This window comes from Vipera berus (genome assembly GCF_964194415.1).
Source record: "Vipera berus genome assembly, chromosome: 3".
Taxonomy (NCBI): domain Eukaryota; kingdom Metazoa; phylum Chordata; class Lepidosauria; order Squamata; family Viperidae; genus Vipera; species Vipera berus.
The window spans coordinates 75,877,786-75,897,831 of NC_138204.1; the positions used below are offsets into that span (position 1 = coordinate 75,877,786).

General features: G+C 37.5%; 2 protein-coding genes and 1 long non-coding RNA gene across 8 annotated transcripts in view; 1 reads left to right on the plus strand and 2 right to left on the minus strand.

The window, feature by feature from the left end:
• Positions 1-3,642, minus strand: part of ZZZ3 (zinc finger ZZ-type containing 3) — a 60,775-nt gene extending 57,133 nt beyond the window's left edge. For 2 of the 3 annotated variants that reach the window (XM_081325092.1, XM_081325089.1), the window contains exon 1: positions 3,468-3,552. The gene's annotated coding sequence lies outside the window, so the exon portion shown is untranslated. Of the gene's footprint in view, positions 1-3,467 lie in introns of all 3 variants that reach the window. The other variant, XM_081325091.1, reaches the window with a different exon arrangement.
• Positions 3,643-4,033: 391 nt separating this feature from the next.
• On the plus strand, positions 4,034-5,624 carry LOC308666344. Its single transcript, XR_014026101.1, has 2 exons — positions 4,034-4,089; positions 4,180-5,624. It is a non-coding gene; the product is annotated as an uncharacterized lncRNA (long non-coding RNA).
• Positions 5,625-10,739: 5,115 nt separating this feature from the next.
• The window catches only part of USP33 (ubiquitin specific peptidase 33), a 38,199-nt gene continuing 28,892 nt past the window's right edge, over positions 10,740-20,046 (minus strand). For 3 of the 4 annotated variants that reach the window (XM_081323971.1, XM_081323970.1, XM_081323972.1), the window contains 6 exons: positions 19,731-19,897; positions 16,396-16,477; positions 15,354-15,462; positions 13,530-13,632; positions 13,022-13,090; positions 10,740-11,359 (listed from right to left, as the gene is read on the minus strand). In XM_081323971.1, coding sequence (XP_081180097.1) covers positions 11,202-11,359; positions 13,022-13,090; positions 13,530-13,632; positions 15,354-15,462; positions 16,396-16,477; positions 19,731-19,897 — 688 coding nt within the window. In that variant the 3' untranslated portion in view covers positions 10,740-11,201. Of the gene's footprint in view, positions 11,360-13,021; positions 13,091-13,529; positions 13,633-15,353; positions 15,463-16,395; positions 16,478-18,477; positions 18,935-19,730; positions 19,898-20,046 lie in introns of those variants that run through there. The other variant, XM_081323973.1, reaches the window with a different exon arrangement.

Here is a 20,046-nt window from a genome sequence, read left to right on the forward strand (position 1 = left end):
AAGAAATTTCTCCAGATGATGTCAAGCAATCACATTAAGTATAAATGGAAGAAAAGGGTCAAACTGGTAAGATAAGATGATGAAAAGGACAGTGAAATAAGGAAAATAAACCCCACATAATTTAAAGGAGATTTAAAAAGCACAAGATTGGATGAATCAATCCTAAAACCTACTCTGGTAAAATATCATTTTTCCTACTTTTTCACATGAAAAGTGATTTTTACAATTCCACAATGGACAACAGCTAAATACCATTTCAGCTATTTCCAATATCACTTGGAAAAATGAAAATGGAAAAGTTTCAAAAGGGAGACAAGGAAATTAGGAAATCTAAACAAGAAGCTGCTATTAATGGTGATATGATGCTTTCCTCAGTAGAAATATGGTTATGTAAAACTGGAAGAAAGCTTTAAAAAAAGCAACAGCTAAATACATGAATAACTGGCAGGAAATAAAACTATGATAGCTGGTTGTTTGACAAGACAAGATATATAAAAAGAATGTATTTATTTTGTGATGGGGGAACAGTCCATTTTCTTAAATCTTTTATCCTACAAGGATAGCAGAGGTAAGCTTTCATTATAAATATGTGATGAAATGGTAGACTATTATTACAGCTGGGCATTTCTTGTAAGACAGAGATAGAAAGTTGAGAGTTTGAAGAGTGAGGGAGAGAAGACAGAACAGATGATAACCAAAAGAAGAGAAATAACTGGTATATATAAAAGGAATGGAAATAATGACATCCTTTGTGACAATCACTCTACAGGTCATTATTAGTTCTGTTGTATAGCTAAGACGTTTTGTTGATGTACCTTTAAAGCGAAAGGAAATTTTCTGTTGGCATTTTATAAAATGAATGGCACACATGCATTCATTACTTATCATACTGCAATCAGTAAAGAGAGTTAAAGGGAATAACCAAAGTTTCCATGTGACATTTGATATATTATACTATTGATTTTCCTGTTAATAGTAAGACTCTGTAAGTATATCATTGATTAAATCCACTCAAGAGCATACCTATTTGGAAATCAATTCCATTAATTTCAGTGTGACTTAGTTTCAGTATGTCTGTGTATGGATGTAGTGTGTGTGTGTGTGTGTGTATTTCTACACACACACACACACACACACCCACAAATACTGTACAATTTATAGGGGGGGAGAGAACAGTAGCAGCCTAATTCTAGAACTTGTTGGACCAGCATGTAACTACTAAAGACAAAGCATTAATTGTGCTCTCAGAGTAACATTTTATTTTATTCATTTATCTGGCTTGTTAAGGTCACCCAATTCCAAAAGGACTCCCAGTGGTTTACAAAATATCAAAGACATAATTGAAAGAAAATTAAAAAACAACATAATGAAACACAACTAACTGCCTGGACAAAATAATAATTCTCCAGCAGTACTTCTGCATAACACAAAGTCTTCATAAAAGAGACCAGTCCACATTTTTGTATACAAGTTGCATAATGGAAATATGTTCTTAGCGTAAAAGGAGAAGCAATTTAACAGGCAATCCAATAATTAAGTGGATTTTTTTTAAAAAAGAATCTTGAAGCTTTTATTACAGTACATGAATATATTGGTAATATTTGGCTGGATCTTTTCTATGGAAATGCAGAACAAGAAAAGAGGCTGTTACCAAGAAAATATAGATATTTTCACAAAGACACCAAGAATCCAACTTGATCAGAAGGAAAATACTTACCATATTACATCTTAATCTCACTTTCCCTATTGAATTCCATGGAATTTCTAAGGAACTATTTGTAATTGCAACCACACAGTAACTTTGCATGATGCCTATTAAAGCATTAGTGCCCTTTACATATTTACAACCGATACCAAAATATTTAAAAATGTACCTATAAATACCAAAAGTTAAAAAAAATAACAATCTTTACTTTCAACCAAAAACCCTTCACAAAATCTAGAAGTTCCAACTGAACAATAAAAAACGTTTGGTTTGGAAATGCAAATAAAACTACCTCTTTGAAACTAATTCATAATTCGTATAAATAGTTGTCTCTACCAGGTAGTTTTGTTATATGTGATTTGGAAACAAGAACCTGCCTCGTTTAGATGCAGTGTCAACCAAAGCTTACTAAACAAGCATAGTTTATGCTACATGAGAAAATCTATTAAGACACCTGCACACAAGACTAGCAGCAAGCAGCACAAAATATGCCTTCAGCCAATATTGATATGTAAAATTGATGCACTTTATTAACATAATTGGCGTCTTTTAAGGAATTGTCTATTTTCATACAGTAGGGTTTTTTTAAAAAAAAAATAACCACGCAAGGACGATTGCTGCAAGGTACAGTATTCCAGAATCAAGTGTTTAGTATACTTGGCAAGTAGCCTAGGAAACTCATTAGGACTGCAAGCCATGGCTCTGGCAGAATAATTATTTTAGTGCTTTCTTATACTGAGGTCACCTCCCAAATCCCATCAATTAATGCAGCAACTACAGAGACGCTGCATTATAACGACCCAGGCACTTGAGAAGGAGCAGCGAGAGGAGCTTTTGAAGGTACAGCAGCTTCACAAGCGGTGGTTACAAACCAGTTGCTCAAGACCTCAGGTACGAATTAGGGGCGAAACTCAGGTTCCAAACGGCTAGACGGCCGACAGGGGGCGCAACAGCACCATGTGGGGACGAGGCGCCGCGAAGCGGCGGAGCACTTTCCAACCGGAGGAAGGCGTGCGGGGTTGGGGGGGGAGGGGCGGGGAGGGGAGAAGCGAAGGAAGACGCGCCAACTCTTGCCAGGTCAAACTCCCCGCAGTGTTCAGCCCCGCCCCACGCGCGTCGACAGACTAAGAGGCTGAGACTCAAGTAACACGCACGCCGCACCGCCCCTAGCCTCCCTCCCTCCCCTCCCCTCCCCGCGTCCCGGTTGCCCGTTACCATTATTACCCATCACGCCCAGCGCAGCGCCGCCATCCTGCCTCTGGTCAAGCTCCCACGGGAAGGAGGGCTGACCTCGCGAGAACTCCCATCTCAACCCGCCCGCCCACCCCGTCTCCTCCCGAGCACTTAACATGGCAGAGGCGGCGCGCACGTGTCCGCGAGTCCCAGATACTGTATACATACAACAACCGCCCCGTACGTGCTCGCCCGCGCGCGGAGGTGCGGTCCGGGTCGAGGGGAGGGGGACGTGACGTCACGCGCAGGCGCCCCCCCCTCCCTCTTTCCTCCCGTTGCTTTTCGCCGCTCGGATTCGAACAGGGCGCGCGAGTCGCGGCTTCGCCCTCCTCCTCCTTCTCCTCCTCCTCCCCCCCTTCCTTCTCCGCACGCGCAGATCGCATGGGACTATAATCCTCCCGCCGCCGCCTGCTCTTCACCCCCCCCCTCGCCTTGCGCCCGTCCTGCAACGAAACCCCATCCGGGTCCTTTCGCCCCCTCAACCCTGAGGCCCCTAAGGAGGTCTGTGTGGGGTGGGAGGGGGGCTGACCTGGTTGCTGTGAGACCAAAAACAGATCCTGTCGGTGTCGAGGCGGTCCTTTCTTTCTCTTGCTTCTCGGAGCCAGCCGTCGCGCCACGCGTCAGCCTTTGGCCCCCCAACTACAACGCCCGCTGGGCTCCCCTCAGCAGCAGCGGCGGCGGCGGCGGCGGCAGCTCCTCTTCCGCTTCCTCCCCCCCCATATTCCCTGCGCAGCCCGTGGAAGCGGGGGGGGGGGCGCTCCCTGCAGCTCCGCCTGCTGGTTGACTGAAGGAAGGTGACGGGGCCGCCCTGAAGAGGCCGGAGGTTTGCGGAGCCGCGGAGGGACGGCTCGCTCTGTCTGCCCTACCGCGGTTGCCGTGCTCCGAGTCTCTCCTCGGAGAACAGCCGCGCGAGAACCGAGCGGCCTGGAGGGCGCTGCAGGTCCGGTCGTTGCCCTGGCGGGGAGCGGAGAACCCGAGGTCCGGGTTTCTGCCGGCGAATTCTCGCTAAGTTATTCCCACCCCCACCCCTTCTTTTCAGATTTATATACCGCTGTGGGCCAGCGGGCTTTTAAAAAAGCCCCTTCTCTAGCCTGGCTGGGAATTATGGGCCTGGATGGCCTCAGATCGGGGAACCCTGATCTCCAATACAGGTGATCTTGGACTTAACAACAGTTCATTTAGTGACCGTTCCAAGTTACAACGGCGCTGACTAAAGTGACTTACGACCCCTTTTTTCACAGTTAACGACCATTGCAGCATCCCCGTGGTCATGTGATGAGACTTCAGATGCTTGGCAACAGGTTCATATTTATGATGATTGCTGTGTCCCAGGGTCATGTGATCCACCTTTTGTGACCTGAGAAGCAAGTCGGTGGGAAAGCCAGATTCACTTAACAACCGGGCTATTAACAACTTAAGTGATTCACAACGACTACGGCAAGAAATTCCGTAAAGTGGGACAAAACTCATTTAACAAATATCTCACTTAACAACAGGAATTTTGTGCTCAATAAGTCGAGGACTACCTGTACAGATGTTATTGTGGCTCTTCTTTTGGTGTAGCGTTTAATTTAATACAAACATTGAAATATGATTTAATTCTTGTTTATTTTTGTAATAACAGTGAAGGGAATCTTGAAAAATAAAATAAATTTAGTTAAATTAAGAGATACCCATCCTAACTAAATATGCTTTGAATTGCAGAAAATACTTGGGCAGAATAAGTTGGTGTGATCACCAGATGGCAAACTGCAAGCATGCTAAAACCTTTTGAATATTTATTTATTCATGAATATTTATCTCTGCAAGATAAATAGCATAGTGAATTATATTAGAATACCACAAGGATATACACTTCGTAATAAAGAAACCATAAATATAGTGTTTAACTGCTTTTGATTCCAGGTATAGTATGGCACGTTTGAATACATAGTAATGACTTGAATTGGGTAATTGTCCAATAGTCTTCTCCAGATTCATGAAAGAAATCACTTCTGATATTTTATTTATTTTATTTATCACATTTAGAAACTGCCCATCTTCCTCACAGAATGAGCCATGAAAGTGTACATGTAAGGCATAAAAACCTAACATCTCTATATAAATATTATATTAGACAGTTAAAATGAGAATAAAATATTTAAAATTCAAATTTTCAGATGTTGAACTTCATATTTTTGACAAATATGTAGTTGTGTACTTGGATTTTAGAAGATCCATTTTTGCACAAGACTCATATTAAGAGTGTTTTACTGTAGAGACAAGCTTTTTGTCTAAACTGAAGAATGAGTTTAACTTTCCAATCTCTCCAAGTGGAAAGTGGAAATCATAAAACATGATAGGAGATGATAACATGCATGTATAACATCTGTACTTCTTTGTTCTGAGTGTTTTATGGAAAGTACTATATAGCATTTTAACTTTATAGAAAAATTGAATATTGTGTTGTATAACTACTTAAATATTTTTTTGGGGGGGAAGGGGAGCAGTTGTTGAGCAAAATATTTTGAGTTGTATTCCAGCACATCTGAAAAGATCCTGTTGGAGAAGACTGAGTTACAGTTTCAGCCTATAAGAAAGAAAATCCAACATTAACTTTTCACAGTGTCAAAATGCATCAGATATAGCATGGAGGATAACTGTACTTTCATCTTCTTGCGTGAACAGGGAATAAAAATATTAAAAAGTACACATAATTCTGCAGTAAATACTTTCTTCCAACCTTTATATATCCTTATAGTTCACGTCATGGCTGTTAAAAAATTCACGTTTTACACATTGATGTTTGAGTTACTGAGCCAAAAGCTTGAATCTATATATATATATTTATTTGAATAGAACTTACTGAACTCAGAAAGGCTTCCAAGTGAATTCAAGGAAACCAATCTGACATTAATACAAACTCTACAAAGGAAAATTATGCAAAAAGTGCTATTATAATTAATTATTTTTAGTTACGAGCCATCTGTTTTCTGAAACTCCAATCTTTTACTTGATAGAGAATGCCTGCCCAAGTGTTGTCTTCTCAGAAACTTCCAGGAATTAAATAAGACAAAGAATTTCTTAGAATCATAGTATGTTGGAAAGTACATTAGAGATCACCTGTTCCAGGAATTCCATTTTGCAACATCTCTGCCTGTCTTTAAAAAACTCTAGCAAAAAATATTCTACTATTCCATGAGGCAGCCTATTCCATTATCAAATGGTGCTTACTGTTAGGAATTTTCTTCTGATGTTCAACCAGTATTGATCACCTTGTAACTTAAAGCCCTTGGATTATCCAGACCTACTTCAGTTGGTTTCAGAGCAGGGTGCAGTATGGAGATGGCTTTGATTGCATTTGTCAATGTGTTTTGGTGGAGCTGGGATATCTACTGCTTAGCTACTGCTAAGCTTGTAAGCCGCCCTGAGTCTTCGGAGAAGGGCGGGATATAAATGGAATTAAAATAAATAAAAAATAAAATATCGTTAGTGCATCCACCTTTGTGCCCCTTGCTTTCCCCCCCCCCCCCGAAAAAAAGCATTACTTGCAATAAAAGTGGAGTTCCAAGAAAGGAGACATTTCTCAGAGAGAGAAATCTATCTGTGGAAGTATGCAGACAATACAAGAATTTGAAATACTTGTACAAAACACAATCCATCACATTGGTTAGATCATCTAGATACATTTCAGATACATATATGTGTGTGTATGTATGTATGATATATAAATAAATAAAAGGTAAAGGTTCCCCCGCACATGTGTGCTAGTCGTTTCCGACTCTAGGGGCCGGTGCTCATCTCCGTTTCAAAGCCGAAGAGCCAGCGCTTGTCCGAGGACGTCTCCGTGGTCATCTGGCCGGCATGACTAGATGCCAAAGGCGCACGGAACGCTGTTACCTTCCCACCGTAGCGGTCCCTATTTTTCTACTTGCATTTTGACGTGCTTTCGAACTGCTAGGTTGGCAGAAGCTGGGACGAGTAACAGGCGCTCACTCTGTTACGTGGCACTTGGGATTCAACCCGCCAAACTGCCGACCTTCTGATCGACAAGCTCAGTGTCCTAACCCACTGAGCCACCGCGTATATATATCAGTATCACATAAACCTGGATATGATCTTCCACACACGTTCCTCCTCTTCCTAAACAAAGCAAGCAACTTTGCCCCTCTTCAATCATTACAACCCCCAGAATGGTTGGGGGCATGGAGGCACTAGATCTGCTCAGTTGGATTAGATTGCTACATGGATAAAAGCTTCAGACTGATTCCTTTTTATATAAATAATGGATAGTTGCTTCACAATGGTCAACTATATATTCTTTCAAGAAGGAATATTGCAGTTCTTCCATGAGACTCTTGGATGTGGGAGATTGTTTAAAACTTTGCATCAGGTGTGTAGCAAGTTCTGATGGCTGAGGGGGAAAGCAGATGACAACCATATTTCATCCTAATATGTTTGTTGATAGGCAAAGACTTTGTATGGCTGGCTGGCTTACCTCGGGCACTTAAAACTTCATGTCCAGGATTTTTAGATTCAGTTTTAACTGATTTTAGTTCTTGTTGGCTCTGCCAGTATAATGTGGGGCATCCAGAATTGAATCCAATATACTAATCTGTAAAACTTAGTGATACATTCTCAGTATGTGTGGTACTACTTTGAGTAGAATCAGGCCCAAATTGTCACTTCCTTATTAATGTAACAGTATCTTCTGGGATAGCCTACATGTTGCTTAAAATTTGCAAACTCAGATTTGAGTTCCCTTGCATCCCTGGGGCCCTTGGAGTGACTGATTTGGATACCAGGACTGTAACAAACCGCTTCTATCTAGTCCATTTGTCCCTAAGGTAGTTGAAACTGGTCAAACTGGGAAATTAATGTTCTGTTTTCAAAGGTTCTGACCACTTCTGATTAGGTTGGAAAAAGTCATAGTAGTTTGAAATCTCATTTTTAAAAATGACTGAGAATCTCGTTTTAAAATATGTACATGCTTTTGAAGGCAGTAGTAAGATGAAATCATATGTAAAACTGTCACTGTACCCAGGGTTTCAATTTTTTCTGATCTATTATTTGAAAAGCAGGGAGAAGAGGAATATGTTGCTATGGGAACCAGGACATCTTGGTTTGATACAGCATATTATGAAAAGATACCTAGAATGAAATGAAATTGTGTGTGTGTGTGTGTGTATGCTGCATTGTTCAACAAAACCATATTTTGTAGAGGATTTTGTTTACTATTCTCAACTCTGACAGGAGTGAGGGAGGGAAGGAAAGGAAAGGAAAGAAGGAAAGAAATTGTATATTTGAGTCCACATTATTACTCTATTACAACAGGCTTCCAGGTATTCTAAGCAAAAGTTTTTGGCCAAATAGATTGTATACATAAAGATCTTTGTTGACATGTAGATGCAAAATGCTAACTAAAGTATATTGGATTTATAATTTTGTTTTGAAGATTTTCTTAATATTGCCAACTAGCAAAATATATGACATTAATAAATATCCTACCTTTTACAAAGAACATCCAAAATGTTTTCCAGTATAGATTCAGGCTAGGAATTTTAAGACTAAAACACATTTCAGGAACTGGATTAGGTACAGATTGCAACTGGTTCTTCTGGTCTTTTCAGTAGCATTACTACCATGGTCTATTGTCTCTTTCTTTGGCATTGAGCCAGTAGGGGATTTTGCTAAGGTAGCTTGGAAAAAGTACTTGTGTACTTTATTCTATTGTAATCTTATCTGGCTGAGTAAACACAGAAAAGCCTGCTGGAGGACTCTGGGTAAGTTTTAAGGCCATGGCCTCATCAAATCTATTTTCTCATTATCCCTTTAAACCTCTTAAATGAAACCATTAGACAGTCTGGGCACGGCTTCCTTTATGGTGATAATACTGTGGCTCCCACCCCTTTTGGGAAGCCTTGCTAAACCATATCTAATTTTCTAAAATGGTTAACTTCCTCAATTGATGGTAGGAGCACTAGTGTAAGGCATTCAAAATTTTCAAAATATTCCATGATACTCTACTTTGTAAACTAGTGAAGAGTGCTTGGTTGGCAAGAAAATTAAATGGCTATACAGCTGGTTTGAAAATATTCAGTATATTCATTAAGTTTCTCATCAAACCAACAGGAAATGTCAAGTGGGTGGTGGACAAAAAAAGCAGTGGGAATAGGAGCAAGTTCCGACTTCCTGATGGCTTGCCCATTGTTTCCTTGTGGGAAGCTGGTAGGGAGCATCAGAAATCCTTCCTTCCTTCTTCATTCTTAATAAAGGATTTCTTGGATCCAGCCCAAGAATATAAAACAATCCAGCCAAAGTCCATTTCTTTATTTGTTCACACCAAATGGACAGATCTTGCCAGACTGAACCCAAGTTACTACTCTTACCCTATACCATGAGAGATTCTAGGAGTGGCTATCTCTTGATTCCTATCCAGTTGCAGGGTGTTGTCTCCTGTTTTGCCCCTTTCCTTGGAATGAACTCCCTCTTGGGAAACTGCCCCTCACTGTAGTCCACCACACCATCACCTCCTTTGTAGGCATAGTCCATCGCGACCAATACCTACTCTCAGCAATGGATTTACATTACAGAAAAGCTGTGAATACTTTTAAGATATTGAAAGCAGAAGCTATATTTGTGTTTGCTTGCACCCAAAGCACAACACTGATGAATGCAGATCTTCAAGTATTACTAACATTGCTTGGCAAAATTGTAGATACTTAAGGAGAAATTACTACATTTGCATCTTGTAAAACTTGTTTAGAATTATGATCAATCATGGCAAGATATATTCAGCAAAGATTGTTTTTCCACAATCAATCAATGTTATATGCTATAGAATTTTTAATCTTTCCATTCACAAAGTGATTGTATTTATCTATGTTTAAAACGTCTATGGAATCTATGGAATGGAAGGACAGGGATGAAAAAACAGATTTTTTTCTTACCTTTTGTAACTTTTGAAATAAAGTTTAAATTCAAACATGTAACATTAGTTCCTAATATCAGGATGAATAGTATTGCTGTAACATAATAAGACTAGAGCCAACCTTACAATACTTGTACCCACTATGCATCTCAGCTCCTAATAGTACAAGTTAATAGTTTAAATTGAAAAATAATTAATATTAGATTTGGTAAACTTTGTTTCATTCTATTTTTCCTACAATTATTTGTAAATGAAGGCAAGTTTTTCTTTTCCTAATTTTACTTTATGAACAATTTCTATACAAGGGTATAGATTTCAAAGGTTTTTCCCGTCAAAATGAATCTCGTCTTCCATTTTCTCTCCAAGTTCAGTGGGATGAATGTGCAAGACATATCTTTATTTGAAGTTCAAACACTTTATACAATTTTAGAAATGACTTTTATTAAACTAGCATTTCATAATATTGTCGATACCATGGCAATATTCAGGAAGAAAAAATCATTTGGATGACATTCAACATTTCAATATGAATGATCTAGAATGTTTTGCAATCTTGTTAATGCATTCAACATCTGACATATATCATGCCAATGAGCACTGCATTACTATAAATTTTCTCCACATGGAACTATTAATGCATTGAATTAAAAAAGACTATAAACGTCCTAAATTGCATGAGCAATTAATGTACCCATTTCATGCTCTTTAAATCAATTTTTCCTAGGGATTATAGATCTGTTCAGTTACATATGTTATTGAGGATAATTTATATACGGCAAAAACATTAGAGAATTTAAACAGTACATAGATTATTTATATTTGCTGACTGAAACAGTGATTCATCTGAATTGTTTACATTTCTGATACACACAAAGAAAACATTACTATTCCTGAGTTCTCATACAACATTTATTATTTTTATTTTCTTAATTGCTAACTAATGCCACCTTTCCATCAAATGATGTTCAATAACCTTGACAACCTGTCTTGATAAAACTTGGAGAGGGCCTGGTAATTTATAGTTCTAGTGAAAAGATCAATTACATTTATAATGCACAAATTTTATATATATATATATACACACAATGATGTAGAATAAGATCACAATTCCAAAGTCTCTTTGAAAAGTTCTAATATTTATAATTTGTATATTAGAGGTTTCAATCTCAGTTCAGTTCTTGATTATGGTCACTGACCAATATGTGTTTCAATTCACATTCCATAGATAAAATGCCTGCCATTCTGTCATTTCACAGGGGGAAAAAAGATAAAAACAGTAACTTGAAAAATTTTGGGAATGTTAAGTTGTTAACCAAAAGGTATCTTATAAGAATTCATTCCTTGATTTGATGGCTACAGTCTACGTGTTTCTAATTCTACTTTATCTTCCGTCTGTAATGATTCAGATTCACTTTGAGCAACAGGTGGTCGCAGTATGATTTCTGGGCCTCCTCCATAGATTGACTGTAGAAAATTCCATGTTTCTTCGGAAATCTGTCCAGAATCAGCTCCTAAAAAACACACATATTTCCATGAAGTTCACCTGATATTTTAAAAGATTAAATCTGAGAAGCACTTCAGTATTTATAAATACATAATATAAAAAGCTCAAGTTTAGTATTATCTGGAACAGTCTGTAACTGTTTGCTGTGATACAACTGATGCAGCTCAACCTATTAACTGCCGTTTGATGTTGTTTTGTGTTTGTGAGTCATTATATAAAGGGAACCTATAGCGACTCTTAAAATGAGATAATTCTCTGACCAATTTTACGTATTAAAATACCTGTTCACAGGTTTTCAAATTTTAATTTTTGCACCATAAAGGTAGAAATGTCCATATTTTTAAACAAAAAAAAAGTATGTTCAGAAAAGCATTATAGCGACAGATGATAAAGCCATTTCTCTACAGGTCATGTTGAACTGCATATAGACTTTTAGAGACAAATTCAGAGTTCCTTTTTAAGAGCAATGACAAGTGTCAAATACAGATTTCAAGTACTGCTATTTAGTAGTTAAGCAACTAGATTACAACCTAACCTGTTGACACAGCAGTATTTAAAGAAATTTTAATTTTAGCTGAAGGCTAGAGAATAATGTAAGTAATTTCTTCTTTTCTTTACATTATGTGAAGATGGTGGGTTATAGTGAATCTGTATGAGGCTAACTGGAGAGCCAATGAATTCAATCAATCAATCAGAATAGAACCGGAAGGGATCTTGGAGGTCTTCTAGTGCAGGGCCCCCCAAAATGGCCACCAGGCTGTGTGAAGGGATGGCGCTTACACTCACCTCTCCCACACTCGCGCCAGTGCCGCCGCGAGCATCCCGCCGGTGCTAACACCATCCCGCCCCCGAGTGCCTCACCAGCACTAGTGCCACCCATAGCATCCTGCCAGCGCTAGCACCGTCCCTGAGCGTCCATTGGTGCTAGCACCTCCCTGAGCATCCCACCGGCACTAGAGGTGCCCCACCCCAGAACGTCCCAATGGCAGTAGCGCCACCCATAGCGTACCAACAGTGCTAGCGCTGCCCCATTTGCAGCACTCCTGCCTGCGCAGCTGTTTGCACATGTGCTTGTGTGTGGCCGTTTGTGTGTGCGCATGCGTTCACACATGGCCCATTTATGGGTACATGCGCGGGGGTCATTTTTGCACGTGCACACAGCCCATTTGCAAGCGTGCACTTAGCAGTGCCTGCCTCCCTTTATGGGCCACCAAATCAAAAAGGTTGGAGACCTCTGTTCTAGTGCAACTCCCTGCTCAAGCAGAAGACCCTATACCATTTCAGACAAGCAGCTGTCCAGTCTTTTCTTAAAAGCCTCCAGTGATGAAGTACCCTCTACTTCTGAAGGCAAGCTGTTCCATTGGTTAATTGTTCTCACTGTTAGGAAATTTCTCCTTAATTCCAGGTTGCTTTTTCCTTGATTAGTTTCTATCCATTGTTTCTTGCCTTGCCTTCTGGTGCTTTGGAAAATAAGTTGACTCCCTCTTGTTTTTTTATCGTTTGAACTCCCCCTTCCTCTATATTCTGTACTTTTAAGAATAGAAGGGGATTATTTGTTTATGGAATGGTTAATCCCATAGGAAAAATGTACAGATCATACACAAAATGATCATAAATGAACATGACCACTGGTAAATTTGCATGCAGAGAACTATCTGTGTATTCATACCTTGTTTCAGAACAAGCAAACCACATTTACTGACACCAACTTTGGTATTGTCAATAGGACCTGGAGGATCTAATGAAATAAAAAGTATGTTACAATGTAAGATAATAATACTATTTAAAGAAACAAAAGCCTCAAAGAAAATCTCTCTCATTATTTTATAAATTATTTAAAAACTCTGCATAATAAAATGTAGCAAAATACACATTTCAATCGGGTGTATAATTTGAAACAGCTGTATACAAGTTCAAAAAATGTTGTTTGTAACTGAATGAAATTCACCTACTAAACCCTTTATGAAGAATCCCTAAACTACAGATCCAAACTGAACTATGTATCTATATGCATAGTTGCCATGGACTCGTATTATTAGGTCCATTTTCTGTTTTATTTAACGTGCAGAATTCATTGCACTGTCCTGTGATTTTACTGTAGTATTTACTACCTAATTAAAACTCTGATCTTTATACAGCATGTGATTGTAGTCTCTTTGAATTACAAAAGTACTCACCGTTGTCCTTGCCCTTAACAAATGCTTCCCATTCTCTGAACCATTGCATACTGATGCAATAGAATATAGATGGAGACTCCTCCTCTTGGAATGCTCTATTCAACTGAGAGACAGAAAGAAAATTCTAAAAGCAGATGTGAACAACCCTAACATAGCTGCCTCAGATTCACTGTTACTGTCCTCAAAACTCCAAAATTACAAATAGTAAATGCATATTCAAAATTAAATGCTTAAAAAGTGTTGGATCAATGTTCCTATTGTGATTTAGAAAAAGTTATTGAGATGAATAAAACAAAACCACATCTCTACATAGTGTCTGCTAATGTATCTATATACTTCTAAACCTCATCATTCCTGTAACCTTCAACTGAGTGAAACGGTGCATCATAAGGCAACAAATTTTGAACCAAGGCACCTCAAATGAGCTAACTTACAGAAGGCATCCAAAATCCAGAGGCTACAACATCCATGGAATAGAAATTTCGCAAAATTTTATGAAATATTTTATGATGCAACAATCATAAAACAGTTTATGGCATAATACAAAATGTCATAAAACATTTCAATGCGGGCTATTTTTTAGGCAGATAAATCTCTGAAGATATCTCAACTTTTCCAATGAAGGCAGTACATTAGGAGCTCTGTCACTGTTGAAAGCAATGAGGAACCTAGTAAGGAAATATTTCTGGAAGGACGACCCAATTAATCAAGGGTTGCCAATTACACTACAAAAACCCTATGTGTAATCTTTAACTGGGCGAAACAGTGCATCATAGAGCAACGGTTTTTGAATCAAGGTATCTCAAATGGCCTAACCTAAGGGATGTGTCCAAAATCTGGAACTGAAGTTTAACCAATTTTGAAAAACATTTTATGACATAAAAATGATCATAAAACATTTTATGATATAATACATCTCCTGTGGTCAACTCCTGATGTTTGGCTGTGCTATACAATTCTACATGGGCTACTTTCAAGGCAGATACTTCTATGAATATCTGCTGAATTTTAAAGAAGGAAATAATCTCTGAAACAATGACTCAATGGTTAAGGATTGTCTAGTTACCATTAAAACTTAGGGTATACAATGTTGCTTAAAAGTTCATGAACTCTTTAAATTTCTGCATAAATATGACCTAAAATCTGTTCTCCACCCAAGTCCTAAAATTAGATAAAGAGAAATACTGAAAATTGAAAAGGGTTCACAAATTTTTAAGCATCATTGTATAAGCTCTAATAATATTCATTATAGAAAACGTATTATTGAAGACAAATGGATATTATGTATACATCTTTAAAAAATCCTCAGCTCTTGAAATTTTCATATTGTTTACACATCTTGTGTAATACTTCTTCCTATAATAACTATTTTCTTTTCAGTTAGAAGCTGTTCTTCAGATTGTAAATCAAATATTCTACGATTTTTTCCCAGTTCTGAAATTCTATTATGACATGCCAAAATGGGATGCTAAGAAAATATGAAACATTTTTATTATCAAGAATAATTATGAATCATTTTGAGTAATTTCAAAATATTAAGCTTGGTTTGGATGTTCACTTTCTATTTGCAGTGGAACTTTGTCCTTCGATGGGTCCTATTAGTGAAAAGAACGGGGTAGAATATGTATTTTATTTTCCCTTTTCAAGTCCACATCTCACTACATTGTTTTGAAGAAGCACTCAAACTGTTTGGGGACAAAAAATGTGTGAAATTAATAAAAATGTTCTATATGTGGCTCACAATGTATCAAGATAAAAGCTATTAATTTAAATATTTGTAACTCAAACAAATATAATTTAACAAAATAGAAAGAACATATTTACCCGAATAAACATTTCCAGTTCTGTCTTCCGTCTTTTTTCTATTTTTTCTGTTTCCATTTGACAGGTATAACATACATACAAATGATTAACTGCTGGTCCTCCACCATACCTGTGATAATAAATTATTAAATAAATCCCCATATCCTTTAGGTTTTATAGAATCAAACATTATAATTAGGAAACTTTTTTGTTCATATTTTTTTAATTTTAGTTACACATCTCTGAATTAGGTGTGCACGGTATATCTATTATTCCCAAACTAGTTCTATCAAAATGTGAACATCCTTTTTTACACCTAACTTAGAAATAAGGGTGGTTCTACTGTTCACTTTTGTCCAGATCATATACAAAACAATATTGCTTGTTTTTATTCTATTTTCTAATACATTTTTCATTGTAGTGTTTCTTTGTGGCTGCAGAATCTTCGATTTGTTATACATATTTTGACCAAAAAAGTTTGAAACATAATAAATGATTTTATAGTAATTTTTGACCTACTTTGCTAATTTATTATTTTTTTAAAAAAAGAAAATCTCCAAATGCAATTAAGTGATGCATTTTAAAGAAAATGTAGCCATTCAATGATAGATCAAAGCTTAAATTAAACTACAATGAAGTAAATCTAAATACTTACTGGGGACAGAGATGTTCTTCTATTGAAAATAGCAACATTAAACTAATGCAACTATAATACCTAATCAGATCATTCTATTCAGATTCCTGTTTGAGCTATCAGATGCCTTTGTATTTAGAAACAAAATGAAATTAATTGTTTTTTTTGTTTCCTTAGTCCTGAATCATCCTTGTCTCATGCCAATCCACACACTATCTGTGGGGCAGTAGAGGAGCAGGCATGCAAGAGAATAAATGAAAACAGTATATCTGCCTTTGTTTATAGATGCTTTTCTGGCTTAGAAAGTGCCAGTCCAACACAGGATTCAGTATAATGTTCTGTACTACACTATATGCAGATTTTACAATTACCATCTCTTTGATAATGTTCAGACATCAGATGTAATCTGTTTCACAATTAAAAGTTTACCTGCTGTACAAATTATCCCATATATTCTGAGGAAGCATTACAACCAGATCTTCTATAAAAGAAGCTTTGTGTGGAGGAACTCCTATGGAAAAATAGTTTTAAAAAATTAAATATGATTGAGTTAGAGGGAGTAGAAACCTTCAAGTAATGCAGTTTTTCAGCAGCAGCAAAAGCATAAAACATCTGAGTGAAACAACCTCCCACTGTTTTATATTAAAGCTAATATATTAGCTACCTTGTCTTTCTAAAGATGAATATTGGGACTTCCGGTCCTGTGCGGTAGCGATTGGTCGCAGGCTTGCAGACCGCCGCACCCCCGCAGCTAATTTTTGTCCTGCCTGGAGACCCTAATGGGTCCAAGCCGCCCCGGAGAAGCAGTGAAGAAAGAAGGGTGCCCCGGCGACTCTGGAAGGACAGCAGTCGTTCCGTTCGTCTTGGGGAAAGCCTTCTAACCTGACAGGAGAAAGGCTGTATTTCACCAATCAGCCCAAGCTACTTGCAACTGAAGTCCAAAAGAACTAACCAGCGTAACAGTAAACAGCGTGTTTGAAACTGGGTGAGGAATCTGATTTTCCCTTTTTTCTTCTATACTTAATTTTCTGGAAAAGATCCCCAAGAAGCAAAATACCTCTGAAAGTGAAGGAGGGGGACTTCCGCCCCACCCTTATACTAACTGAAGCAGCGAATTAAAATTTCCATGGAGGATCAAAATGTATGGTAATGAAATAAATTTATAAACTTGAAACCTAAAATTTAACTTTGGACAAGTTTAAAATTGTTGAATGGTTAAGACTCTCATTTTAAAGACCATTCTTCATGTTGAAAACTAAATAGATGATGACACCTAGTGGTGGTTGAAGATTATGACAGTTATGATTTCCATAGAGAACTTGCCAAAACCTGGGAAAAACTAACATCTTCACATCAGAGAGAAAGGAAGTGATAAGAGAAGCAAAGAAGGAGAAAAAGATTTTCAAGAAACATGGAAGGGCAAAAGCCTCACATAAAGATACTTTATTCAATTTACTTCTTATACCTACAGCAACAGTCATGAATATATGGAAAAACTTTTTGATTCAGCAAAACACATTGATCAAGAAAGATACCGGTCAAAGGAAAAACATTAAAGTGAAAATTAAGAAAATAGATGATGAGATCTACCAGAGAGAATATATAAAAAAGAAACATTTGTTTGAATATGGTTAAAGAAACAGAAATGATTCTGAATACATATGTCATTATAAGAGGGATGGATTTCTTAAATATTACTGTATGCTTTTTTCCCCTTTTTTATTTTATTTCTTGATATAAGTAATATAAAAAAGGTAAAGGTTCCCCCGCACATACGTGCTAGTCGTTTCCAACTCTAGGGGCCGGTGCTCATCTCCGTTTCAAAGCCGAAGAGCCAGCACTTGTCAGAGGACGTCTCTGTGGTCAATGTGGCCGGCATGACTAGACGCCAAAGGCGCACGGAACGCTGTTACCTTCCCACCGTAATGGTCCCTATTTTTCTACTTGCATTTTTACGTGCTTTTGAACTGCTAGGTTGGCAGAAGCTGGGACGAGTAACAGGCGCTCAGCTCACTCTGTTATGCGGCACTCGGGATTCGACCCGCCAAACTGCCGATCTTCCGATCGACAAGCTCAGCGTCCTAACCCACTGAGCCACCGCATCCCTTTATAAGTAATATAATACTGTTGAAATGGCTTAGATGAAGGAAATGTTTTAGATAATTAAATGTGTTTGAATTTAAGGAAATTATAATGTATAAAAAAGAAAAAAGTTTTGAATAAGCTAAAGGATTAGATGACCAGACACATTAAAAGGAATATTAAAGATTAAATATATTTTAAATTATAGTTGAATAAGAAATTTTTGGGAATGAATATATATTAGCTTAGGAGGAATATATATTTTAAGTAGTATTTTACTATTTATGTTTCTTTACTCTTGCTCTCTTTTCCTTTTGTTTATTCTTTTTACCTATTCTTTAAGAAATGTAAAAGTGTTGAGATGGTTTATATGGGAAAAATAGATTTAAATCTTTAAATGTAATTAACTGTTGAGAAAATCTTAACCAGAAAGAATACTTTGAACTTTATGGGAGAAACAAATCTAAATAAGGACTGTAACAGGCTATAACATGAGGCAACCAGATTGATTAGACAGAAAAGAAATATTATATTGGTGTGATGTTATAAAGGTAAAGGTAAAGGTTCCCCCGCACATGCGTGCTAGTCGTTTCCGACTCTAGGGGGCGGTGCTCATCTCTGTTTAAAAGCCGAAGAGCCAGTGCTTGTCCGAGGACATCTCCGTGGTCATGTGGCCAGCATGACTAGACACCAAAGGCGCACGGAACACTGTTACCTTCCCACCGTAGTGGTCCCTATTTTTCTACTTGCATTTTTACGTGCTTTCGAACTCCTAGGTTGGAAGAAGCTGGGACGAGTAACAGGCGCTCACTCTGTTATGCGGCACTCGGGATTCGACCCGCCAAACTGCCGACCTTCTGATCGACAAGCTCAGCGTCCTAACCCACTGATGTGTTAAAAATAGAGAACACCAAATTTGTGACTGAAAATCAAAGCCTTATTTCCATCAATCAATAAAAAGCTAATTCTACTTTTACCCTGACAATAAATCTAGTGATTCTGAATGTAGGCATCCTTGCAGTTTGCTTTGTATAACTGACTAAAATTATTAATGAAATTTCTAAGTTTGGTTAGTATTGCATATCACATTGTGGAATCTACCTTCAAGAGAAATGACAAGTTTTACTAAGGGACTAAATCAAGCTGACTGATAATCTTGAATTTCTAATTTAAATTGATCTTTCTGAAGTTTGGGATAATTTTGTTTTTAAACAGATTAAAGTAAATTCTTAATGTAAGAATTATCCAAAAGCAAAATGCATCTTTTCCCATCCCATATTACTATGCAGTCAAATTTATAATTCTGAGTTTCTACCCCACAGATAGATGCAACCTAATTTATCTTACTACAGAATTAAACTACTTTCAACTAGTAAGTTATCCAAAGTTTGTGTCTGTCATTCTAATAGTGATACAGTTAGCTTTACATTTGAAGAAAATAAGAAAAATTCAAGCTGTCATCTTCTGGATAATCAAAAAAATAAATTAACTGACTATAGAATGATATTCTCATTTAACAGAATAAAAATTCCAATTAAAAGATGTAAGGACAAAAATACACAGGATGAAAAAAATAATGGTCAAAACCTCAAACTACAGAAAGCAGTAGGATTTATTGTTCCAGATAATAAGATGAAAAGTTATCTTCATAGGAGAATAGTTTTATATGATTGCAGTCTCACCTCCATGTGTGCAGAGAAAATCATTATTTGAAATAGGTCCTGGTTCAGCAAAAGTTCTAAATTTATTCAGCCATAAACGTGAAATATAAAATTGAAGGAGGCTTGGTTCCATAACATTAAGGCTTGACACTTTCTCTCTCTCTTTTTTAGCTTCTTCGTTACTTTTTCTTTTGAAAAGACACAATATTAACATTAGTTAATATGTATGCTGTTTTGAAATGAGTACTGTTAACAAGTAATCTCTACATGTTGATGGTGAAAAGGACCTCATCCAAGCTTGAGTTGAAATAAACCAAGAATCATTTTGAGATCTGCA